Source organism: Trachinotus anak, unplaced genomic scaffold, assembly GCF_046630095.1.
Source record: "Trachinotus anak isolate AG129_WGS33_773 ecotype Australia unplaced genomic scaffold, CSIRO_AGI_Tana_v1 ptg000008l, whole genome shotgun sequence".
Classification (NCBI taxonomy): Eukaryota; Metazoa; Chordata; class Actinopteri; order Carangiformes; family Carangidae; genus Trachinotus; species Trachinotus anak.
This window is the reverse complement of record NW_027273859.1, coordinates 18,782,638-18,807,678: the sequence shown is the minus strand read 5'-3', so window position 1 is coordinate 18,807,678 and position 25,041 is coordinate 18,782,638. Positions and strand designations below refer to the sequence as shown.

The 25,041-nt window shown below is 40.8% G+C and overlaps 3 protein-coding genes across 11 annotated transcripts; 2 read left to right on the top strand and 1 right to left on the bottom strand.

The window, feature by feature from the left end:
* Window positions 1-1,001: 1,001 nt before the first annotated feature.
* Window positions 1,002-9,805, bottom strand: LOC139624262 (myogenesis-regulating glycosidase-like). 4 transcript variants are annotated; one of them, XM_071483253.1, is made up of 7 exons: window positions 9,682-9,805; window positions 7,917-7,973; window positions 7,479-7,764; window positions 6,056-6,587; window positions 4,699-5,503; window positions 4,480-4,598; window positions 1,002-3,934 (listed from the first exon to the last, which is right to left on the bottom strand). In XM_071483253.1, the coding sequence occupies exons 3-7, from the start codon at window positions 7,754-7,756 to the stop codon at window positions 3,587-3,589; spliced, it is 2,082 nt and encodes a 693-aa protein (XP_071339354.1). In that variant the 5' UTR covers window positions 7,757-7,764; window positions 7,917-7,973; window positions 9,682-9,805; the 3' UTR covers window positions 1,002-3,586. The 4 variants fall into 4 exon arrangements, with proteins under 4 accessions (XP_071339354.1, XP_071339352.1, XP_071339351.1 ...); XM_071483251.1 differs by having other exon boundaries at window positions 9,631-9,735; XM_071483250.1 differs by having other exon boundaries at window positions 7,479-7,973.
* LOC139624263 (izumo sperm-egg fusion protein 1) lies at window positions 9,739-18,888 on the top strand. 6 transcript variants are annotated; one of them, XM_071483256.1, is made up of 11 exons: window positions 9,739-9,877; window positions 10,189-10,425; window positions 11,313-11,592; window positions 11,868-11,942; window positions 12,098-12,181; window positions 12,300-12,320; window positions 12,448-12,537; window positions 12,803-12,930; window positions 13,537-13,684; window positions 14,347-14,515; window positions 14,899-18,888. In XM_071483256.1, exons 2-11 carry the CDS (start codon window positions 10,405-10,407, stop codon window positions 14,981-14,983), a joined length of 1,101 nt encoding a protein of 366 aa, XP_071339357.1. In that variant the 5' UTR covers window positions 9,739-9,877; window positions 10,189-10,404; the 3' UTR covers window positions 14,984-18,888. The 6 variants fall into 6 exon arrangements, with proteins under 6 accessions (XP_071339357.1, XP_071339356.1, XP_071339359.1 ...); XM_071483255.1 differs by having other exon boundaries at window positions 9,820-9,967; XM_071483258.1 differs by having other exon boundaries at window positions 9,821-9,967; window positions 10,189-10,318.
* On the top strand, window positions 18,661-21,770 carry dusp2 (dual specificity phosphatase 2). The gene is made up of 4 exons (XM_071483260.1): window positions 18,661-19,279; window positions 19,618-19,739; window positions 19,906-20,125; window positions 20,703-21,770. The coding sequence occupies exons 1-4, from the start codon at window positions 18,892-18,894 to the stop codon at window positions 20,918-20,920; spliced, it is 948 nt and encodes a 315-aa protein (XP_071339361.1). The 5' UTR covers window positions 18,661-18,891; the 3' UTR covers window positions 20,921-21,770.
* The last annotated feature ends 3,271 nt before the right edge of the window (window positions 21,771-25,041 follow it).

The window sequence follows — 25,041 nt, the reverse complement described above, 5'->3', positions numbered from 1 at the left end:
TATTAGATGACTAAAAGATTTACAACAGAAGCCGCATAAAATACAGAGCGGGAGCCATGAATCAATCCTTGAGAAAGAGGAATACAAACTTGACTTACTACAAAGAGCACCACAGCACAGATTGTAATATCAAACTGAACTGATTGCATGTGATGCCACAACTGCTCTGAACAGAAGTAACGTGGAAGCCAGAAACTTTTTCGGCAGACAGAAGGGACACCATTTTTAGATCCGATATCCTGTTCTAAAACGTCCATGGGTCTGACTTCACTAAGGCCTTTTTTTTCTTTACTCCACCTCTGCAGTTCATGTTGACCATCAAGTCAGGCGAAGTCAGCCGACAACAATGTCGAACGCACCTTATGATTCAAGCCATGAAGCCATGATTGATTGGTATTAAGGAACACAAGGTGTGCCATGAAAACATTCGCCACACCAGTACACCACCATCAGCCTGGGCTGTTGTCACAAGGGAGGCCGGGCCCATTGGATTAAGAATGCTGATGCCAAATTCTGACTCATTGAATAATTGTACGGTTTAGGAGAGGTACAGGGGTGCAGCAAAACTTCTCAGTACTTTATTTTTCTATACTGCATGTAGGTTAAGATGCTACACATGCTGCCGCTGACTCTAAATCCTGCACAGACATCTCAACTTGTCCTGCCTTCTTGAACCACTGTTTCTCCCTTGATGTGAAAGGTAAGCTGTTTTACCACACCTTAAGTATATGCAGAGCATGTCAATAACACTATCTACCAGACAGGCCTCAGAACAGTGCAGTGCCATCCCCATTGGTCCCAGTGTCATTTTCCTGCTGGTATCCTTGGCCATCATCACACTGTTCCTCTGACACTGTGGAACAGCTACAGCTGAGAACGTTTTTTTTTCTTAGCAAATTTGTACAACTCAGAAAGAATAAACAATCAATCAATATGTAGAAGTTGTGAATGATTACAGATCAATATTTTTTTTAAATAAATAAATAGAACACAACATGATCAACCACTGAATTGTTTAATAACTTCAGTTCTGCATTTCACATCACTATTTACAGCAAAAACAACTTTGTTATGAAGCCTTAATTAGCAAGATGAATGACAAAACATGACATCAAACATGAACAATCATGAGCAAATCAATGGAGTGCATGGTTAGTTGTTGATCCTGAGGAATGCTGAAGCAGACCATACCTTAAAATGGACTTCCTAGTTTAATGCCTTCGGTTACTTTTAAAGTTTATCACTGCAAAGAGCTGCAGTGTGAAGCACTGAAAGGTGAACCAACATTCTCACAACTTCAAATAAATAAAATTCAGAAAAGATTTGGTTTGCTCTGTATCACAGATTAAGCTGACTGATCTGTCAAATATTATTTCTTTATGTACTTAGACCTACCAAAAATATTCTATATTTGTAAAAGACAGCATTAGGCTATGCTTTTCTTTTACAGGTAGGGGACAAAAAAGCATATATTTGTGTGGCATATATTTGGCACACTGACAGTCTTCATAGGTGAATAAAGTGAAGAGAATCTACAGCTTGATAAGTTTGATATCCTAAATCAATCTAGTTTGTTCACTGGAGCTTTAATGCAGCTGCATTCATTGAATAATGAGTGTGAAATGAAGCATATTGTTGTTGTCATATGAAAATATTTGACGTAGGCTTTGGTGATGTTAATGTTGTAACTCATTGTAAGGATTACACAGTGAACCTTAGGGTTACACGTTTCTCTGATCACTTCAGAAGCTTTTCACTAAACATCAAACATACTGTGTAATGTATGTATACACTCAATAAATGCAATGCATTTATTGAGTGTTTTGACAAAATACCTTTTATCCTAATATCCCTTTAAATGAAATGTATCAGTGCACATCTGACTTTACACATTTAGCATTTTGTTATCTATATACAAATTATAGAGTATAAAAGCATTGGGAAAGTATGGTGGTGTTGTCTTACACTAGTTCATCTAGTCTCTCTACATGCCAAGTTACACATTTATTTTTTTTTTATAAATGTTGCTGCATGTAAGCTTTGCAATATTTCAGACATTGGCTCCATCTTTTAGTGGTATCAAGAATGCAACAAAGACAACCACAAAGACAAACTAAACCCTCATAAGAATATGAAAGGTACTCTAATCCCATAACAATTATTCATATATATATATATTTTCAAGCAAGGCATTTAGATGACCTAACCAGTAGTGTGCTTTACTCTCATGCCAGCAATCACTATGTAAAAGCAGAAAGGCATACAGAATATTCAGATTAAACTCCTCATGTACTTTGCAGTGTCATTGATTAAAAACTTAAAGGTGCAGTGCATCAAGCATATCACTTTGTGCCGAAGTGGGTTCTCTGTGTTAAGGCTGGCATACCTTAGTTCAGCTGATAAGGCAAATTAAAGTCACAAGGCAGACATGGACAGCACATTAAAATATGGCATCTTTGAGAACAATACTTGTTTTACAAGGCAAACCAGCAGCAGTTGTATAATAAATCTGTTTCTTGCTGTGGATCAATAAAATTAATTTAAACATAACAAATGATTTCTTTTAAATCTACCCTGAGCTGTGAATTCAGATGAAAGCTGAAAAAACAGAAAACAGTAGATTTTGGCACTGAAATGACTGAATGGCACTACAGGTCAGGGAATGTTGACAGAAAAATATTCAGTCAGTCTGTTGATCACATGTCTGCTGACAAGTACCCCTAATTTAAACCCACAATCACATGAATTTACTGTATATACACTAGAATACTATCCACAAATCAAAAGAAAGTAAATCATTAAAGTTACTAAAACTAAATAAATATAAAGCTTAAGAGACTAACAAATGAGTCACATGTTGTTTTCAGGGTTGCTTAATAATCTGCAGTACTTATGAAAGCACATTAGCATGAACAGGTAGTTAAGAATGTAAAATCACAATACAGCATTTTCTATGGTGGACATAAGGTTAGACATGTCCTCTGAGCAGGGGGTCATCTATCTAACTCAGAGTGCATATTTATTGTCCGTTCAGTGCCAAACCCTGTCAAACCACAATAAAACACACATCAGTTACCTTATCTCATAGTTATTCCATCTGTCCTGAAATACAGTTCACACAGAAGAAAATAAAACCAATTCTCACCCTAAAACCAAAACCAGTCTAGCTATAGGACTCAGGCTCTGAAGAAAAATTTAAAATCTATCTATATGTCCATTAGGTGGAAGACTGCGGTGGTGATACAATCTGAGATCGGTTTTACTATTGGCTGTGGAAGGCACATGAGGATGAGGATCAGATTAAGGATGGAACAATCGAATCAGAGGTGAATACAAGTTTCTTTCTAATTCTTTAGGTGGACGGTTAAAATCTGCAGGCAGAAGTCCAGGTAAAGAGCAGGTCAGTGTAAACGCTAGGTTAATCTTTACCAAAATCACATTCTGCTGGGGCAACAGATCTCTAGTGGTCATTTCCCTTTGAAAAACAAACACCCGCTTCTATTTCTTGGCTTGTGTGCTCACGAGAATGTATATGTGCATATAATATGTGTGTGTGTGACTTTATGTGTGTAACTCTTTAAAGTCTTCAATGAACCCATGTAAAGAAAGCTACCTCGTCCAGGTCCACAGGGTAGTCAGTGAGGTAAATGGGGCCTTTATCAAAATGTTCCCCCTTGTAGCTTCTCCATCGTCCTGCAGGCAGGTAGATGTCCCTCTCCTGCTTTCCTGGCTCCAACACTGGAGCCACCATCAGGTCATCCCCTATCAGGAACTGGGAGTCGATCTTATAGGCTGCCTCGTCGTCATTGGCAATCCACCAAAGGGGCCTTATGATTGGGTCTCCTGTATCAAGAACCTCACCTGCTAGTTCAAGAACCCTTGGGGCCACCAGAGTCTCGTGAAGCTCTGTGAACTTCTGCGCAATCTGTACCACCTGTACGTGAACGCAGAAAAATACAGTGTTAGCTTAACAGTGGAGCATGTCCCCAAACAGACAGTGTAGCATGATGGTGGGTTAAGACACAGTCCCTATTTTAGTCCTGGTGGGAGGCAAAGTGAAGTCAGAAGTAATAAATGTTTTTTTTTTATTATAAATGCATATAATCTAATAAATAATGAATTGTGATTTAATTGGTTATCGTGCTTTTCATAATAATGTTAGTGAACCAAAACCACCCACATAAATGGCTGCATTATAATGCTCAACATTAATTGATAAACACCATTGTGATTCTATATAAAAATGCCAAACCGCTATGTCTAATGTTAGTAGCCAGTTTGGGCTTGAAATGTTGTACTTTTTCTAAATATAATAAAGTAAAAAAAAATTTAAAGGGAGCATTCTACAGCATTATGGTTCTTCAAGAATCTAATTAATCAACTTCAGCACAGGAAATTACAACAGAAAAAATCTCTTCTCTTGGAAAATACATGTATTTTTTTCCAGCTGTAAGACACATACACGGTTCTTCTTCTCACCTCATTGTCGTAAGCCCATGGTGGTATAGAGAACTGCATGGCGGGCATAAAAGCTGACAGCTCCAACCATCGGATGTACAGCTCTCTGTCTGGCAGACCATTTTTGCCATCTAAGCCCTCTAAAACATGATACAGCTGTCAGACAGTAGACTAGGACCACATCAACAATAAACAGCCAGATTTTGACTCTAAACTCTGTAGCCATATTTAATATCGTACCTGTGGTGCGGTTGGGGTATGCGTTTCCTCCTATCATATCAGGTAATACAAACTGGTAGCCCAGAACGCTTATCGTCAGAACAGTTGGGATGATGGACTTGAGGCCGAGCTCGTAACCCCACACTGAGTCTCTGTCAATGATCCGGAAGAAGCAGGAGATGTTCTGACTCTGGTAACCCACCCTCAGCTCAGCACGCTCACTGAAGGGTATGGCCATCTCTGTGTAGCGGCGGGTGAAGGTGGAGGGGTCAGAAAGTGGGACCAGAGTGCTAAACTGGTGCGGGAGGTAGCTTGTCTCTCCTGCATCGAATTTAAAGGAGGTCACATCATAGCGGGTTTTAAGCATGCGCAGATGCGAGGAGTACCACTCACGAGCTTCTGGGTTGGTAAAGTCCAAGATTCCTCCGATGCCGTTCCACCAGCGAACCAGAGCAGGCAGCTCACCGCTCGGCTCCCGAACAAACAGCCCCTTTTCAACAGCAACGCCAAAATTAATGGAGTCGTAGTTGATAAAAGGATGTGTCCAGAGCGACACCTGAAAGCCGTCCTCTCTGAGTTTGTCAAACATACCACTGGCATTTGGGAACTTCTGTGGGTCAAAGTCAAACTCTCCATAGTCAGCAGTGTAGCGGTCGTCCAGCTCCAGATGGGAGCACGTGAAGCCATGCTTGGTGATGTCAGAGGCATATCGCAGCAGCTTCTCCTGAGTGACTGATGTTTTGTGGAGAGCCCACGTGGACCACACTGGATGTTTGAACACTTCAGTCGACGGGACCTTGACAGGCTTTGGGAAATACCGACGCACCTGTGCAAAAAGTATATAGAGCAGAGAGTTACTACAGTTGTATTCACATGAACAGTTTTTTGGTTGTTTGGTGGTTTTGATAGATAAATTAATTGAACAATTTAACAATCAGAATTATTACTGATTAATATTCTGTCTTAACACCAGTTAAGAATACCAGAATCAGATGAACACAAGTGCCAGCCAAGACTGCAACTTGGCTCTGGTATTTTATGTCATCTTCACTACAATTTTGCTCTTATTTAAATTTGTTATGCAGGGAAATTTGGCCGTACTCTGTGAGTGCACCACAATTTGTCTGGGAGAGAACCAACACAGGCATTTTCAAGTGTAAATGCAACAGTTCCCGTGTACCCAAAAAAATCTCACCTAGGAAATGATCCAGACTTTGGATTTACTATTTTAACCATACTTAGTTTAAACAGATGATTCTTAAAAAAAAATATATATATATATACATTTTACTTAAAATGAACGATAAAAGTTATATAGGTGAAGAAGATCGGTGATTTTGCTCTTACCATCAAAACAACACGGTATGCCTATACTCACCATGTATTTATGAATAGATGTAACATCTGACCCCACACACACTCTATAGCTGAGTTCAGGTAAGGCCTGCTGTCCCTCTGGTGGTCTGAAGGGAGAGTCCTGGTACCTGGCCTGGAACCTGAGTGTCCTGTCCTTCTCTGACCAGCCCAAATGAAATGGTACTGAATCATTAATCTTGATTGCAGTTGCATTCGATGACAGCCAATAGCGTTCCAGGATTCCCCCAAAAGAGTTCCGATTGGAGTAGATGTCACTGGTGATGAAAGGCAGAGGTTCCTCTTCACCCTGGATCCTGATAGGCCAGTACTGTGTTGCTGTTTCTGCCCCTCCGTACCAATGAGAATCATTGTAGGCCATGGCGTGCTCCACCGAGCGCTTGTTTTGCAGCTCCTCCCAGCGAACACGGTAACACATCACTGTGTCCCTTGGTCGAACCGTCTGGATAAAGAAGTTGATCTTGCCAGAGTCTGACTGAGTGCAGCTCAGGATACTTCCCTCCTTTGAGCAGGAGTCCAGATCCAGAGTGCCAGACCTAGAACGGTGTGTGGACAGAGGGGAGAAAAATACAAAGAAACTGGTTCAGCACAGCATTAGCTGAGCAAGTATTATTAGCAGCAAGTCACATTTCTGTAAAGCTGAAAAAGATATCAAGCTCACCAAATCATTGCGACTGTTAGAACACTACAACAGAGCGGGGAATTAATCATTAAAATACTTTAAGCTGGATCCAGTTACTGTGTTTCTCTGCACATCCAGGGACTGTACTATGGCTATTTCTGTCAATGTGAGCTGTGCTGATAAAGGATGTGACTAAATCAGTCTTCCCTAAGGGTGTAATCATGTGCCTGTCTCGTCTGGCTTTCCATTATCTATCCACACATTGCAGACAGGCAGCCTTTTAGCATGGCTCAGCACACAAAGACATGCTGGGACCACAAAATGATTTATGTTACAAGAGTTATTGTTAGCCAAGATTTACTGGCTCTTAGTTTCGAAAGGTTTACAGAAGTTCCTATTTTTCTTGTCACTCTGTTTTTATTGCTCTGAAATGGCCAAAGCATCAGCAGGATAACCCTTATTGCTTACCTGACATGTCCCTAGAGCTGAAAAAATTATTCAATTAATGATCAATAAATCATTTGAGTCACTTCTCAAGCAAAAATGCCCAAGATTCTCTAGTACCAGTTTCTTAAATTTGAGTATTTTTGTCTGTTTTATTTTATTGTAATGTGAATATCTTTGGGTTTCGGACTGTTAGTCAAAATGACAAAAGACAAAACGGGCAAAAATGTCACCTTGGTCTCTGGGAAATAGTTTTTGGGCATTTGTCACAATTTTCTGACATTTCACGGACAAAAAGATGAATCAAGACAATAATCAGCAGATTAATCAATAATGAAAATGATCCTGACAGTGAACACACCTGAAGGTCATTGTGAAGATGACAGCCCCTGCCTGGTTACGAATGATAAAACCATCCTTGTTGAGGTCTAACAACTCAGTCTTCAGCAGCTGGGCTTTACGGAGAGACGCTGAGTAGTAGCACCAGGCAACCACAGCAGCCAGCACCAACACACAGCCTAACATTCCTGCCATCACCAGGGGTCGGCCTTCATTAGCCAGTTTCTTCTTTAGTGGAGAGGCTCCAGCTCCCCCGGCCATCTGCTGCTCCCCAGGAGCCACCGGGACAATCTGATACATACTGAAGACTTCAGGTAGTGAGGTGTGCACAGAAACAGGTTTAGAGGAACAGAGGCAGGCGCGGACGGCTGTAGTTCATTTGCTGTCAATGTTGGTGAAAATGTCTGGAATTTATCTTCACACTGGCAGAAGTGGAGGTGAAAAAAGGCCTAATGTCTACCTGTTGATCTTTAGCAATGTCTCCATTTCTGAATGAGCGCTGATTTTTTTTCCAAAGCTGCAAGACAGACAGAGGCAGACAGAGGTCAACATTCAGTTTAAGATGTGGTACAATGTTTAAAATCATAGGTCAAAAAGTGTCAAAAACAAGAAATAAGCCCCCACAAATATCATCTGCACACAGCCTAGAATGTCATACGCGGAGCACATCAGCTTTAATCTGTTAATTAGGTAGCCAGGCTCTGCAGCCACACAGGCACTGATGGAAACAGAACCAATGAAACCATAAAAACAGGCTATGAACAGAAAACGTCCAGACACCATGTCAGCATTGCTTAATCACATTTATCTTTTAGGTAAGAGTAACTTGGACATGACTAAATAATATCTTTCAGTCGCAGCTCTGAAAATAACTGTACTGCAACAAGCCTACAGTTTTCAGATAGTGCACAGGCCAATCATCTACAACAACAGAACCCTGTTTATCCTCCCCATAGGTATCATTATGTTCAAACTCAACATGCTCATTTTGTTCTGATGAAGCTTAGTGGCAATGCAGCAGGGAAGGCATGAAACCTTGCAAATGCAAACCCTGCAAAAAACTGTGTTCCTGTCCTCAAACCAGCACTTTACCAACAGACTGCTGCATGTCATGTCTTCCTCTTCAAGTCAGCTTACTCAAGTCTCCATTAGAACAACATCCTTGACCTCCTCTGTAAATACAGTTACAATAATGTGCCATCTTGTTTACATGATCAATTTTACTTTTAATCGGTCATGTATTTTGCACCACATACATGAACTTAACCCTGCTTTATTCCAGCTTCCCAGTTCCCACCCTGCTTGACATGAGCACAAGTCATCCCCATACTTCCTGGTCCAAACCTGCCCCATTTCAGTCCACAGTTATTAGATCAGTTCTACCTTGGTTTATTGTGTTATAACAAAATCAATTGCCTTAATGGAAAGAGTTTTTGATTTTTTAGCCCCAAATATTAGCACTCACTGCTTTCTAAGGAACCCGCCATACATTTTTGGAAAATCATTACTACAAACATGTTTTACTATATATAGAGATCCTAGGGCTATTTTAGAGCATACTATAAAATTTATGGTTCAGAATGAGAAGTGACGTTCCAATCTTCAGCTTGTCCATGAAAGTTGGCCTCCACACTGTGACCATTGTGATCATTTTGATCCTGCTGGTTTTTTGGGACCAAAACGCATGCAATGTAAAGAGCTTACTGTTTTCACAGATAGGACAAAATAACCCTCCAGTCAGTGCAGTACCTCAGGTTGTACATGGTAAGCTATTCGTGTTTTCTTACCAAGCAGCAAGCTCATAAGCACAGGCACACATTTCCCTCATAGTTCGCATTAGTTGTAGCTAAATACTTAAAACTATGAACATTTGAAAACACCGTCATCTGACTTTGCTGTAATGATCACACTGGACACGGACAGCGCCTACAGATTCATATGTTTATGTGATTTTCCACACCAGAGTCACGGTGACATACAGTATATCAAAACACTTCCAATTCCTGATCGATAACACACGGGCACTCGTCGACACTGCTGTTGACGCCGTATCGGGACATTACAAACCGGCTGCACCAGTTGTCACGAATTATCTAAACGGTCATGTTTACAGTTCAAAGCGATGTTTCCTACGTCAATACCACACAAATAAGTTAACTGATAAATAGACTCACATTCAAATGGTCCTTTGCAGCGTTGTGGCCATAAAAAGAGAGTTATCTCACCTTCGCATCTGTCTCCCTGGGGTCAATGTGTAGTTACAGCTGTGAGCGCAGTAGCCCACTGCGCAGCTGCGGAGCGGTTTGAAGTTCCATGAGCCTGCCCATCAACGAACGACCTCGAAGCGGATTCGTCCATGAATGTGTCACTCATCCACTGCGCCCTCCGCCTGGCTTCTGGGAAATGTAGTGTGAAAAGAAGGTAGCCTTCTAAAACGACAGCACTACATCTACAACGACTTTAAAGTTTGTGAACTGCCGGCAAGTGAAATTGAGATTAAGAAAGAAACGGGTAATCTACTGTTAACAGTTTTTAACATTATTTTCAAATTAGCGTACACATTTTCTTTATCTTCGCTGCTGTTCTCCATGGAAACCATTCAAATATAAAATATAATTCATAGTATTCTGTCTTTTTTCGGTTTTCACCAACCTACAAAATGCTGTCAATTATGAAAACATGGGTGCATTTTTTTCTAAAATATTAAATATTTCTTTCTGATTGCTTTGAAGGGTGGAGCAGGTGCTTTTCTTGTAATAGTTAGGATGTAATAATCGCAGAATCTGGCCGGACGACGCCGTGTTGCTACATCAGCTGGCACAGGAGCGACATTGCTCAACTTGTCCTGAACAAACTACACGGGTGAGATCATCCAGAGGGAATAATAATGTTATTGTGAGTGTGACACGCTTTCTACCACTGGGAGACAGCAACAAGCTACTAATGACATGATGAGAGCTCACACTGAAGCAAGTACTCGGCTGTTTTTTGTTTTTTTTTATGACTTATTTTTTATTTTTTATGGCTAGAGTAAATACTAGTGGCAGCATGCTAGTGGTACATGTTGTAGCATTAAGCAGCAACAGAGCTGAAAGCAGAAAAGTATACATTCATATCAGAGGAGGACAGGTAGGTGCTGCTAAGGCTGGATTTAAAGTGTGCAGCTGCCTCATGGCCCCAGATTATCAGGGGCCCCAAAAGTCCGACATTCACCATGTGTCATTTGGTTTAGGTGATTTCACAGCTCTGATTTTGTTCGGGAATATGCAACTCAGCAGTACAATATCATTGATAAGAGAGTCCTGGGGTCAGTTAATCGATTAGTTGATTGAAAGAATGATCAGAAACTACTTTGATATGTCTTTAATTGTTTAAAGTTTAAAGTTTGTTTTTGGGTTGTTGTTTTTTTTTTGCCAAATATTCACTACTTTCAGTTTTTCAGTTGTAAGGAGATGGTTTTCTGTCTTTACAAATTAAATGACTAATTGGGAGAATAAAGACAGATTAATCAACAATAAAAATACTTGTTAGTTTTAGCCCTAAACATATAGAATAATCTTTAATAAAATTAAATTAAAACAATCTTAACAAAACTATACTATATTTACTATACTGTAACCTTGCCCCAGAAAACATGAGGCCAATATGGACTGGCCATGGAATCTGGCCGTGGAAAATGTAGCCTGATGGTAAAAGTAGAAACAGAGGTTAAGGGAGTAACACCAGGATTTGTGTGCAGTACTAACTGTAATAGCACCAGTTGCAGTAAGAGCAGCTGTAGGAGTGATGAAAATTGTTGCCGTAACCGTAATAGTGGTGTGTGTAGCAGCAATAATATTGTGCAACTCTGTTTCAGAGCCCACAGCGACTGAAAATCACAAGAGCGAAAAGTGACTCATCCTTGCGTGGAGGAAGTTCAGGTTGCAGAGGGGAGATGCTGATGATGCTGGTGTCCCTGCTGTGCTGTGTCCCTGCAGCCAAGGCCTGTCTGCAGTGTGACCGCAGGGTTAGGCTCCTACATGAAGACTTAGTCCTGTCTGCTCCCACTGTGGTCGACCAGATTGAAATGAAAAAGATTTGTGACCATGCTTACGTGACCTACAGAGAGACCAGCAGGGATCGCAAGGGCGTCATCGGTGAGGTCAAGACCTGTTTTAGCACAATATGAAATGGCATGAATGTGGAGTATGCTGATATTTCACATAAAGCAACTTATATCTCATAGCTAGTGTTTTATTTTCCATAACGATTTTCTAAAAAATCTTCTGGCCACTAGTTTTTCTTGTGATCTGGAAAATGAAGTATTTGCTACCATGGCCATAATTTTGTTCTGGATAAAAGTCTGAGTGAGATGCCTGAAGTGTGAAATAATAAGATCAGTAAAAGATTACTAACTGTTTCTGTTGCTCAGATCCCACCACGCTGTACCGAGCCAGAACTGAGTACCAGAGTGAGTTTGATCGATTTCTGAAAACCCCGCACACTGGTGAGGAACAAAAAAATATATTTCATCATGGAACCACAGTAGTTGGAAACCAGGAACAAAAACTATAGCAAGACAAATGTGTTTACATGTGACAGAGTCATCAAGACAAACTCAATGTCCACCAGATTTTTAAGATTAGACTGTTCTTTTTAAAGGATCTGTAACATTTGAAGCCATTCAGATCATGGAGAAAGGCAGGAAGATCTTGGAGAAACACTTGGACGCCTTCATCCGTGACGGTAATCGGCATGAGTAACAGTGAGTGCTCTGCACAGTATGAGGCAGGGCACTTTGTATAAGTCACTGCAAAGTGACGAGATGTATTAGTTTCAGATCGTTTGTTTGTCTCCCCCTCAGGATTGTGCCCCAACAAGTGTGGTAAGTTTATTCTGTCCGGTTCTTCCATCTGTATCGCTGTAAACCCTTGTAGAAACACATACTCTACTTTACAGACAGTGCATGTTTACAGGACACGTGTGTCGGCATATGTGTGTGTGGTTCTCAGGGCTTCTGAATCGAAGAGTAATGGATTGCTTTTCTTGCCGCTACAAGACATACATCTGCCACTCGCCCTCTGGCCAGCAGGACTGCGGTGGTATATTTTCATGTTTTTTTTTGTGTTGGTGGGTGGGTGGGTGCAGGGGTGGGTGGGGGTGGAGGGTCGCACCTATGTCGTGTGAGTGCACTGTTCTTCGGAGTACATGGACATGTGCTGTCACGAGTGTGTAAATGTGTCCTTAAGCAAGGAGGCACTGCTGCTGCCTGCCCATGTGCAGGGCTAATGAAAAAAGATTATTCAAGTAATCCAGATGCAAATGAATGAAGCATCTCTCTCTCTCTCGCCCCCACCCTCTCCCCAGAGTACCCAGTGCAGGCTGAAGAGGGAGGCCAGGCAGTGTTGAACTGTTTTCTTCCATGGCATCGTCTTCTGTTAGGAAAACCAGAATACCACTACTCCTGGGCCCCTGGAGTGCCAGGAGCTAAAAAGGTCTCTCCACCATTACTGTCTCATTCTCAAATGGCAACTAAAACAGAAATAAAAGTAGTAACTTACCACCTTTAAACCACTTCAATTCAATTTTATTTGTATAGCACCAAATCACAACATCTCAGGGCACTTTACAGGGTATGGTCACGACCTTACAGTATTATAGAGAGAAACCCACAGTGAGCGAGCACTTGGCAACAGTGAAGAGGAAAAACTCCCTTTTACCAAGAGGAGCAAGAAATCTCCAACAGAACCAGATTAGGGGGCAGCAATTAATAATATTATAATATAATAATATATAATAATGTATAGTAATAATATCAATAATAATATAATGAGTGTTGTAGTGACAGATCTAGGACAGAGAAAGAGAGAAAATACATATGCTGCAATGACAGGCAGCAGTATGATAGTACGATATAACTACTGCATGCAGAAATGTAAGTGGACATTTACTGCTTTTTTTAACCACTTTGTATACTTCCTGAATCCCATGTATTACGTTATGTTCTTTATTTAGCTTCTCTCATGAATACGTATGTTGACTTTGAGCCAGATTTTTCACCCACTAACTTGCAAGTATCACTTCCTAATTTGTCCATGCAGCTGGATGAGAGTGATTTCAAAGCCTTGGTAGTGACAGACGACTCATCTGTGGTGTTAAATCAGCTGCATGTGGATGAACAAGGAACATATCGCTGCTCTCTGCGGCGCCAAGAAGAAGTCTTCTATCAAGTTACTTTCCTGCTCACTGGTAAAGTCACTGCTCTGAGATTAGTCATCACTGAAAAGTTGTCAGATAATTCAGCTCTGAAAGGGCTCGTCTGAGTTAGTTTAGCCACAAAAGAAAACTAGCTCTCCAAAAAACCTGTAAACTCCAAAAATCTTCAAAACTATTTGTAGACAAATGCAACAGACTGGATATTCTAGTACAATTGCTCTCAAAATGCCCAATTGGATATTGAAGGATATCCAGGAAGCAAAATTAGAAACACAGCTGTAAATTTTCAAAGAGATTAACTCACTACATTTTCATAACTAAGGCTTATAATCAGTTACTGTGGATATGAGTGTCTGTGTTTGTGGTTTGTACATGTTTTGGTGGAAGCAGGGTGTGTCAATTTCGTCAAAACGGTGGGTGGTTTTTTCTCTTTTCTGCTGGCTTCCTTGTCCGTTTTTTAGTATTATTGTACATGTTCCCTATTGCTGAATGGATTGTAATAAAAAGCAGACTGGGTTTACGCTTACTTAAATGTGCTATATACTGCAAATAAAACTGCCCCTTGCTACAAAATAATCCCAACATGGGATGCATAAAAAAAAAGTGTTTTCGTTCTCCCAACTAGTACCTAATGCATATAGTTCACAAAAAACACTCTACAGCTCCATTAACAGATCTTTCCTCCTTCCTCACAGTCTCCTCTTTGCCTGACCAAACTCACCGACCCCTCGTCACTCTGCCCTCGCTGCCTCATGGAGACAAGTACTCACCTTTCCAACCTACTGAGGGCCTGCTGGTGCCAGTCATCGCCATGGTTACTGCTCTGAGTCTGGCGGCGAGCGTGGGCCTCACAGTTGTCCTGGGGTGAGTGGCAGTAAGTGGGTGGGAGGGGAGGAAGACAGGGCGAGAGGTTAGCAGGAAGGGGGGAGGTAAAAGAGGTGACGCTCAACAGTCAGAGGGCACAACAACTTAAATAATTCAAGACAAAGAAAGTTGTCTTGTAGTTTTAGGACTGAATTGTGATTTATGAGGTGTAGGTGTATGTCCTATGAAACTGCAATAGATTATTAAATAGGTTTAATATTTACAGTTAAACTGAGTATGTAAGTAAGTTGTTTTCTCTAAAAGTATCATTTCTTCCAGGAAGTTATGTCAGCCACTTAACCACAAAAATTGTTATTTTTTTGTGTTTACCTGTGACTTGTGACTTAAAGTTAGGATTATTATGTTTGTGATCTTTTTTGTAGAATGATGATTAATCAGCGGAGAGCAGCAGAGGAACTAAGAAGAAGGAGGAAGGAGGAAAAAAACCCACAAAGATGTTTAGAGTAAATACACACTTTAATGACAGGGATGTTTTACTCACTTTAGGTTGCTCACGTTACCCTGTTGTTAAATAAATTTCCCAGCACGAAGTGCAGTGTCATCTCTAGAAATGACATGGAAGTGAGAATACATGTGGCTAAATGAGGCAGGGGTTTCTATAAGCACACTGTTTTTAAAAAAAGAAAGTGTACATCATGGTGAATCAAGCACTGAGCTCTCACTCATGAGACAGAACTGGTGAGGTATAATGTAACCAAAGCATTCAATACACACACAGACTGAAAATCCCCCAGAAACCACTCAACTTTCCGTAACTCTCCGAGCACCAGCTCGCCAGATCACAGCAATGATCTGACCCCAGCAGGGACACGTTCCCCTGAATGGGGTGTTGTCACGTGGGTGTTTATGAGAGGAATCAGGGATGAGGTAAATCTTCAGGATTACAGTGTTTTTCAGAGATTAATAGCCCCAGCCATCAATTAATCCTGGATAATCCCCCTGTGGGGGTGGGGGGCTGGGGGGGTTGACCTGGAGGGGTAAAAGCTAGCGGCAGATGTTTTCATCAGAGATTTTTCAATGTTTATTTACTCATACATTCATTCAGAGAGACTGAGTAAGGGCAAGTTTTTTTGCATTACCAGTAATGTTCTTATTCTGAAGTCACCGTCTTCTTGCAACACCATCACCAGACTTTGAAATCATTTGTTTCCCACTGTCTGTGCCCTCTGTACATTTTGATGACATAAGCTGCTTCTGATTCAAAAATAGTCACCTCTGTTTACACAAGTTATGTCATGACCTCCACCACCCCGTTGTCATCAAGTCAACAAGTCTGTAGCTCAGCATATTTCTGCTCACTGTTGCCTTTTTTGTCTCTCATGATGTATGCGCCATGATGGGAAAGCCTGATTTCCTGTGATAGTTGAGGTCATTGTTGTCATCAACAGCATCACATCTCTCAGCATTGTGTCAGGCTTCACATCCTTTTGGCTGATTCTTTGCCAGCATGAGTTGTTCAACAAAGAGAAATACATTTGAACCAAGTGAAGTCAGTTTTATTTACATGGCGCCCAATCATAGCGGACGTTATCTTAGGTACTTTTCATATAGAACAGGTCTAGACCACATTCTTTACGATGAAACCAAATGAAAATGAAAGCGAGTGATTTGTTGTGTATGAGTCACCACAGTCACGAATTAAGTAACTCACTAATCATTGCTCAAGTTTTTCAGGATAATTTCTTACAACCTTTTTGAATCACAGGTAGTCAGGTCAGGTCATGAGCTATGACAAATGTAACAAAGGTTTTAATGATGCATCGTGAGGGGGTGTGTTTGTGGAGGCCGAGGCCTTCATGGATGGTAACAGGATGTGTGTGCGGTGCTGTTTCCTGTCGGGCTGCTGAGATGGGGGCGAATGTTGAAAAAAAAAAAGAGAGAAAACATTCTTCAAGACACCCTCACACAGAGACGCTCACGTCACAACCTTCCAACCCAGCAGACCTCATCACTTCACTGTGGGTTTATATATGTGTGTGTGTTCAAGCCTAAAGTGCAGGTTGAGGCTGCAGTAAATGCATGCTCAGCGGCTCAGCTGACAGCCATGATAAACTGTGTACCAGAGTGTGTGTGTGTGTGTGTGTGTGTGTACGTGTGTACTGCTGTGGAATGAAATTGCAGCCTCAGCAGGGAGAGAGCAGGACAAAGTGGGATTGCTGTTGAGGGACCAGTAGGCAGCGGTGCGGGAGGGGGAGAAGGGAAGTGGGAAGATGAAGAAAGTGGAGTCAGAGGTTTGAGTGGGAGACGTTTGTGGGTGGGCAAAGTGATCTGAATGTTGGTTATGAGGAAATGAAGACAAAGACGTCAGATTACAACTTATGTTAAAAACTGTGCCAGATTGCACATAATGAAAACATGTATTCCCCTATTTGAAACAAGGCAGAGTGTCCTGTATCCAGCAGTGGATAGACCACTACAATATCCTTCTCACCTAGAATCACTGGTGTTGGACAAAAATATTACTCATGTAGAATTAAGACAACTTGTAATGGAAACTAATCAAGTGGAAGCACAAGCAATATTACTCTCAGGATGTAGTCAAAACCCCTAAAAACCTCAAACAAAATAATCAAAGTCAGGGATGTGTGGGTATGGTTTGATTAGATTTCACCCACGCCCACAATTGTTATCAATAAACTAGTATATAAAATGAGAAAACAGGTTCATAGGGACTTTAAGGTCACTAGGACTAGTACTACTCCTTACTGCTGATACACTGTAACCAGCTGTCTTCAATTCATTATTGCCTTACAAATTACTTTGTAATGTGAAATATTTAATAATAATCGAAAAATTTATGGACTTTTCAGTTTATAGTGAGTGGTGACAATCATTCCCTTGTTTTAGAGCTTTCAACCAAATTTGCCTTCAGAAAAAAGATTACTACAAACTTAAATGGAATATCCTGTTTTCTGAACTAAGGGAACAAGGCTACCCTCTTCTTACTTTTCTTGTTGAGCACAGTACTTCATCAGTAATCTGCTCAAAGGATACTGTAAATTTGGGATTATTCTATATTTTTCTTGTTGTCAACAATCCCATGAAAAGTCCAGAACTAAAAATAAAGTGATCCCACAAACATGTATTATCTGTGTGGCCAAAATCTGATGTGCAGGTGGATGACAAAGGAAAAATCTGAATATATGAGTGGAGAAACATAGCAAAGCATCTACACTTGTAGAAACAATGCCAAAGAATTTTTGACATTGTTCTGGCGGCTTTATGTTGGTTTTTCCTTTTTCACCCATCTGTATCTTAGGCCTACATGTATTTGCGACTTGTTTTTAAAGATGACGTCTTCAGCAGACTAAAATAGTGCAGTGTTAGTTGCAGTCTTTTCATGGGATTTGTTGACAGAAACAAAAATATAGAATATCACCAGCCTTATCCGTATTCTCAAAGTGCAAGTTTATCAAAGTTATTCAGTTTGTTGTGTTATGTGTATGATAAAATCATGTCATCCATACTTGGCACATATATGCATAAATGTATGCATAAATATATGCATAAAATTAGCAGAAACAATAGCTCTATCTGTGCTTTGATATAACCCGTGTACTGTGCAGCTGTTTTCTGTCAGACAGAATTCATTGTAATTTAATTGAAGAGAAAGATACAGCTTTAGATTTCCCAGCAGAGAAGAAAGGAAGCAAGTCAAGTCTGTTTGGTATTTTATCAGTGCAACATTTTACTTTTCCCCAAGGTGGATGATAACATGCGGGAAACAGAGAGAAAATATTGAGGGCAAGAGTTACTTTTTGTGCATGGGGCCAGGAAGCAGATTCAGTTGTGCAGTGGCCTAAAGAAGCTCAGATTTAATCTAACCCAAATAACAAAATTCAGCCTTCACCCTTTCCTCTGAGGGCTGCTGGTTCAGGCAGGGTGGGGGGGCGTTTCAGCATAACGTCACTCAACACAAAAACACAGGATAACCCCAAATGACCACGTGCGCGGTAGGAAAATCAGGCTTGACGTCAGTGTCCATATGAGGAGTGTCGGGCAGGCCATATATGGTCGTTCCGCTTCTGACGTTGTTCCTTCGGTGGAAAACGAGGAGGGGCCGCGGCGACCCCGCCCCTCCCACAGCTGTTATCAATGAACAAGTGAAACTCAAAATCTAAAGCTGATTTGAGTCGAGCTTTCAGAGAAGTGTTCTCCAGATACATTTGCTGGAGATTTTACAAAACACTTCTTAAAGTACTTTATCAACTTTAAACTGTCACAGGAAAAAAAAAAAAAACACTAAAACCGGATTTTTTTTTTTTTTTTAATATTCGCTGGTATTTTTAGTTTTAAAGAACAAAGAATTTATTATTTATTACTTTTAAATTATTTTTTAATCCACGTTATCAGCCATGACTTCAAGCAGTGAGCCTTTGGAAATTGCTGGCAATGAGCTGGTTCACATACTCAGGACCCCCCGGGACCAGTACACCTCTGCCGGGTGTGTCCTGCTGGACTGCAGACCTTTCCTCGATTTTTCTTTGACACACATTTGCGAGTCCCGAAACGTAAACTGGAACTCCATGCTGCGCCGCAGATCCAAGAGCTCACAGGTGGCTCTCGAGTGGCTCATCCCGGACAAGGCGCTCCTGAGTCGGCTGCGGCGTGGGGAGTTCTCCCCCTTGGTGGTGGTGGACGAGAGAAGCCGCTCCGTGGCCGAGCTGAAGGCGGAGAGCGTGGCCCAAATGCTGCTCACCGCCCTGCAGAACGAAGTCCAGACCCAGATCTGCTTTCTGCAAGGTAATAAGACTTAAATGTCTTTTTTCAATCTATTTTGATCATTAAAATTTATTACTACAGAGTACTGTTGAAATTGAGTTTTTGAAATGGAAAGAAAAACTACTAATGTCTTTACTAATATCTGTGCACAGAGCACAGAATGTAATTTGTTTATGAGTATAAAACTCCATAATGAAACCTGAAGGATAAACAAACTATTGAACTTCTAATTTAAAAAAATATATATTTACAGGCTTCCTTTTCATGTTTACCCCATCATTACTATTGTTAATATGTAGCACATTTTTTAGAAGGACTTTGGTGAGAGCCAAAGCTAATACTGTGTGATCTCCATCTAGGTGGATTTGAGGGATTTTCAGAGGCCTATCCAGAGCTCTGTTACAACTCTGCCAGCAGCCACCTCTCTACAGTGGAACCAGAGCCAATGGTGACAGGTCGCAGGACACCAGCATATGATCAGGTGAGATCAAATTCACCTGTTATAATAGATAATACATGTCACAAATTCAAAAAAGTTCTGTAAGTAGGCTAATGGAAAATTATAAAGAATTAAGTAAGAACAAAAATGCATAGTGATTGTTCTCGGTTTTAAACATGGACTCTGTTTTGATTTCTCTGAATTTCAGGGCGGTCCAGTGGAGCTGCTGCCCTTCCTGTTTTTAGGCAGCGCTATCCACTCCTCCCGCAGAGAGACCCTCGCAGCAGCGGGCATCACAGCTGTGCTCAACGTTTCCTCCACCTGCCCCAACTTCTATGAGGGGGAGTTTGAGTACCTGCGGCTCACTGTTGAGGACAGTCTGGCTGCTGACATCAGAGCCTGCTTCTCCACAGCCATCGCCTTCATCGGTGAGTTTCCCCTCTGAACATCTGAGTAGCTCCCCACCTGCATACGTGAAAGTTCAGCCATTATTTACTCATTGTAACGTCCAGTGAAGTTGGCAGACCCACCAAACACATTGACTTAGTCTCATCTTAGTCGCAGGAGCCATTTGTTTACACCCTTGATGAAACATAAAACATCCAAAACATTTCTCTAAGCAGTTTGTACACCATAATCCATTTTGTCGGCTAGACTTATGGACCAACAGTGTAATCATCCGGTTACAAAACACCTGGATTATGCTGCACAAGCTGTAGAGGAGAAATGTCTTAACATTTCCTTTGCTTGTTTTGACCCCTTCACCCCGGAAAGTTTAGCTCAGGAGAAGTTAACTTTTGAAGTTGAATTTCCACTATCTCAGTGAAGAATGACTGCGTTTTCTTTTCTGGGTAGACTGCACCCTCCGTCAAGCTGTTTAAAGCTTTATATGTATTTCCGCTCGTAAAACGTCATCACTGATGTCAAAGAAACTAATGTGAAATGGAGCACAATATGCTGATCTCTCTTCCTCTTTCCATCTCGTCTTTTCCGTCCCGCCTACAGACTCAGTGAAGCAGAATGGTGGACGGGTGCTGGTGCATTGCCAGGCAGGTATCTCCCGCTCTGCCACCATCTGTCTGGCCTACCTCATGCACACGCAGCGTGTCCGGCTGGACGAGGCCTTTGACTTTGTGAAGCAGCGCCGTCATGTCATCTCCCCCAACCTGGCCTTCATGGGACAGCTGCTGCAGTTTGAGACTGACGTTCTCTGCCAAGGATGAAGACCCACACATATTCAGAGGAAATGTGCTACTTTTGTACCTAAATTTATTGCCTCCCCTTGGCATTGTGCAGAACTCAGAGCATTATCAGGACTCAAAACATATGTACAAATACATTGTTTGTACTATTAAATCTAGTACACAAACAGAAGTAAGTACTTTGTGTATTCAGAGAAAAGCTACTTGTGTTGTTGGCATCACATGGCTGGTTGTCTGGACTCGTACTTTCAGCAGAAACTGACAAATGTCATCCTGATGCAACAAACAGTGTTGGCAACATAAACTCCACTGTAATAACCACATTATGAACCACTGTGATTCTGAGCCCACAAGTTGGAGCAGCTATGAGGTAATTCCCCATGACGTTGTGTGCTTGAGGGGAAGTGTGCCTGCTTGTCTAGTTTTGTATGTTTTGTGTGTTTCGTTGTTTGACTTATGTGCCTGATTGTTTTGCAAGGGCTGTCTTATTTTCATACTGACAGTCATTCCCTCACAGTCACGGCCACTGTGATGTGACTTGTCTTTTTTTATGAGACAGCACTGTGTTAACTACCTACAGCAATACTGGATAAATCTCAAGTTTTATTGTCCAACTTATAAAAATGCACTAACCAGAACTGGTTTCTAGTCATAAGTCTAATCATTCCTATCCTGAGATAGATTACACTTGGTACACTCAAACTGGAAGATGTTTTTTTATCATGTAAATAGAATTTTTATTTTTATTTATTACTTCAGCATTTGTTATGACAGTGTTAGCATTATTACTGTTTTTTACTGCACTTTATTCCTACAAGGGTTTGCTGATTCCTGCTGTTTTTCCACTGAAATAAAAACACGCTGGAGAACACACTGAGTCGGTTTACTCTGTATGATACTTTTCTTATTACATATTTATAGTTAGGGCTGGCTCGGGTATGTCCTGAACCATCCCTTGGTTATGCTGCTATAGAGCTATATTCCCATGATGCATTTAGCTCTCTGTCTCTCTCTCTCCCCCTCTCCTTCCCCCCCTCTCTGTCTCTCTCTCTTTCCCTCTCCCTCTCTTTCTCCCCTTACACATTTATATCATACCACTTTATGTCATTCAACTTTTTTCTCTCTCTCTCTCTCTCCCATAGTTTGCAATTTAGTTTCTCTCTCTTTCTTTCTCCCCCCCCCCCCTCTCTGGAGCAGTTAAAAGGAAGTTTTTCCTCCCCCCTGTCACCAAGTGCTTGCTCTTTGTGGGAACTGTTTGGTTTTTCTCTGTAACAAAGTAAGGTCTCAACCTTACCCTGTGAAGATAATGTATATTATGATTTGGCGCTATACAAATAAAATTGAAGTGAAGTGAAGTGAAGTGAATTGAATTGAATTGAATTGAATTGAATTGGATTGAATACATAACATATAACACACTTTGTTCCTTATTCTCAAAAAGACTTAGTCATAGACACGTCAGATCAGTTTGTATTGAGTATATTGTTGTCATTCAGCACATGACAGATGCATAGTTTCATACTGACCTTGCTGCACTTGATTTGCTCTTTCTGAATCAGGAGGTATTAAAACTGTGTATTGCAGAGTATTTTGGAGGATTATCCGAACAGAGTGGGTTTTACAGTCTGAAGTTCCTTTGACCTCAGCAACCACTGACACGTATTTCGCTTCTGTTTACTGAACTTGTAAGAACAATTGTGGACATTTGACAGAGAGAAAGAATTTGGCAAAAAAAAAAATACTTGCAAGAGTAGACAGCTTTCAAGAGCGTGTGTAATCAGGAAGTTTGGAAAGTACGTATCATTGGTTGTTCTGAAGCATGTGAAACTGTACCTTCATGTTAGATACTGCATGTAGCTGTGGTGTTTCTGGCCAAATTCTGGTTCCTCATTTTGTTAGATTTCAGCTGAACTATTCCAGGTATGACACCCACATTGATCTATATTTAAACATTTCAACCACAGGTTTCTATAGGTCACAAGAATGTTGACACATTACCTCACAGCATCATGGGTAAATGTCACCTTTCCGGACACTGAATTTCTACACAATGAACAGCTGAAGTTTGATCACGGAATTGTTTAAATAATATCATTAGTATTTTTTTGTATTAGGCAAAATGCAGTCAATTCTAAACTTGACCAATCCAGATGAACTCCAGAACTACCACTACTAGTGCGTTAAAGACCAGCTGCCACAGCTACCTCATCCCCTGATGCTAATTATGCCACCCACACTCCTGTGTCAGCCATGGCTAGAAGAATCCACTTCCTTTCATTTGCAAGTATCCATTGCCCAACATGTACGCAAGCATAACTGATGTACTTGACTTCTTCCCTCCATTAGCCACAGTTTTCCACACAGAGGGCAGAGAAATGCACATTAGACTTTTTAGGTTTAGGTTAAGGCTGAGAGCTCACTTCAACTGAAAGCCAGAAAAAAATCATTTGTTCTGCTTTGTTCTCTTTTAAACTTTAACAGGCACCTTTAGTTTAGGTCATTTGAAATGGCTTCCTAAAGTGATCAATCTTAGCTGGCTGTTTTCATTCAGCTGTTATTCTAACTCTTCACCTGTTAAGATGTGTGTGTGTGTGTGTGTGTGTGTGATTTACAAAGCATTGTTAATGATTAAACCAGTGGTTCCCTTTACACGTGACCCCTTTATAAAAACCAACGTCTGTTTGTTGTCACATTTCAGATGTTTTTTCTTCTCAGATAGCAGTTAGCAGTTCCACCAAAGACAGATTTCTCCTCCAAATTTCTCAGATGGTTTCTCACAAAGAAATGACTGTTTGAGGCCAAAAGAAGGAAAATTATCCAGTATTTCACCAAAAGAGAAAAGACAAATTTGTGTAGCTGGACTTATCATATCACTTTCTGGAGGGGGCTCAAACCCCAGAACCACTAGACTTCATGACCGAATTATATGTATTATAATTTTGTGTGTGTGTGTGTGTGTGTGTTTAAACAAATACATTTATATATATATTATAATTAGCTCCACCTCCACCAGCTTCAATTCAAAGTGTTGCTTAAGAATTCATGCATCAGAATAAACAATTTAAATAGTCATAAGCAAGTACAAGTACTTTTACATTAAATACCTTAAGTAGCATTTGCTGATGGTGCTTTTACATAAAGTAGAACTGAATACAGGACTTTCATTTGTAACCTGTTTTTTTTATTGTTGTACAGGGCTGTTGTACAGAGTTAATTTACTTAATAAAAAAATATTAGGTTATTTAATGGAGTGTTTCTTCCACCACTGCAGGTAGCTTCCAAAGAAGAATCAGGTAGATGACTTTCCTGCGTCATCACCAAAACAGTGTAACAAGTATTGGGGTTGAGTTTGTTTGTAGTGAGACGGTGCTCTCTAGTGGCAACTTTTGAAATTGCTAGAAATCGAGATAATGCGGAAGTATCCAGCAGATGACACCAGCAGACTATTTATTAACTGCTGCCGCAGCCTCTTTATCACCAAGATAACACAAAAGGGCCACATGTACACATTTCTCTCACAGACACACACACACACACACATATATATTTCTGGCTGCACTGTTTCCTGATACGTGATTGTCCATTAACAAATGACTTTGAGTGTCATTTCACTTGGTCATTTATTTATCTCTGGAGGCAGAATGTTCTCTTTCATTCCAACGTCTCTTTCATCTCGTCTGTTGTTCTCAGTTCCTCCTCACTCAGTCAGGCTCCTTAATGAAAACAGACCTAAACCGTTACTCACGCTCCGTGTCCACATTAAACTCATGTCAGGCTCAATCATATTACATTATGCTGTGGCAATGCCTATCGATGACGTGTAATGTGGGTCCGTGTGTGTGCGTGTGCCTGTATTGTATGCACACAAAGAAGAAAAAGGAGAGCATGATGGATTTGGGGATTTGCACAGAAATCACACTTGTGTTGGATGGGGTGATTTACACTGTTTACTATTCACAGCTGAAGACTGCGTCACTCAAACGAGTGATCTCATTCTGAAACAAAAACTGCAAATAGATTATATGAGCAATATGTGTGATATTATTAGCTGGAGAATTACAATGTGAGGATATCACACATGGATGCGCGGACACTCACAAGCAGCGGTTGTAATCATTACAAATGCAGTGAGAAAATTACTG

What these genes read in the sequence shown, in the direction of transcription:
- dusp2 (XM_071483260.1), top strand. Translation starts at nt 18,892, where the DNA reads ATGACTTCAAGCAGTGAGCCTTTGGAAATTGCTGGCAATGAGCTGGTT. An exon ending in GGACACCAGCATATGATCAG is followed by an intron (nt 19,740 to 19,905) that starts GTGAGATCAAAT and finishes TCTGAATTTCAG; the next exon opens with GGCGGTCCAGTGGAGCTGCT. An exon ending in CACAGCCATCGCCTTCATCG is followed by an intron (nt 20,126 to 20,702) that starts GTGAGTTTCCCC and finishes TCCCGCCTACAG; the next exon opens with ACTCAGTGAAGCAGAATGGT.
- LOC139624263 (XM_071483254.1), top strand. Translation starts at nt 10,478, where the DNA reads ATGGCTAGAGTAAATACTAGTGGCAGCATGCTAGTGGTACATGTTGTA. An exon ending in GGACGCCTTCATCCGTGACG is followed by an intron (nt 12,182 to 12,299) that starts GTAATCGGCATG and finishes TCTCCCCCTCAG; the next exon opens with GATTGTGCCCCAACAAGTGT. An exon ending in ATTGTGCCCCAACAAGTGTG is followed by an intron (nt 12,321 to 12,447) that starts GTAAGTTTATTC and finishes TGTGGTTCTCAG; the next exon opens with GGCTTCTGAATCGAAGAGTA.
- LOC139624262 (XM_071483250.1), bottom strand. Translation starts at nt 7,756, where the DNA reads ATGTATCAGATTGTCCCGGTGGCTCCTGGGGAGCAGCAGATGGCCGGG. An exon ending in CATCTATTCATAAATACATG is followed by an intron (nt 5,504 to 6,055) that starts GTGAGTATAGGC and finishes CTTTTTGCACAG; the next exon opens with GTGCGTCGGTATTTCCCAAA. An exon ending in ATACCCCAACCGCACCACAG is followed by an intron (nt 4,599 to 4,698) that starts GTACGATATTAA and finishes ATCATGTTTTAG; the next exon opens with AGGGCTTAGATGGCAAAAAT.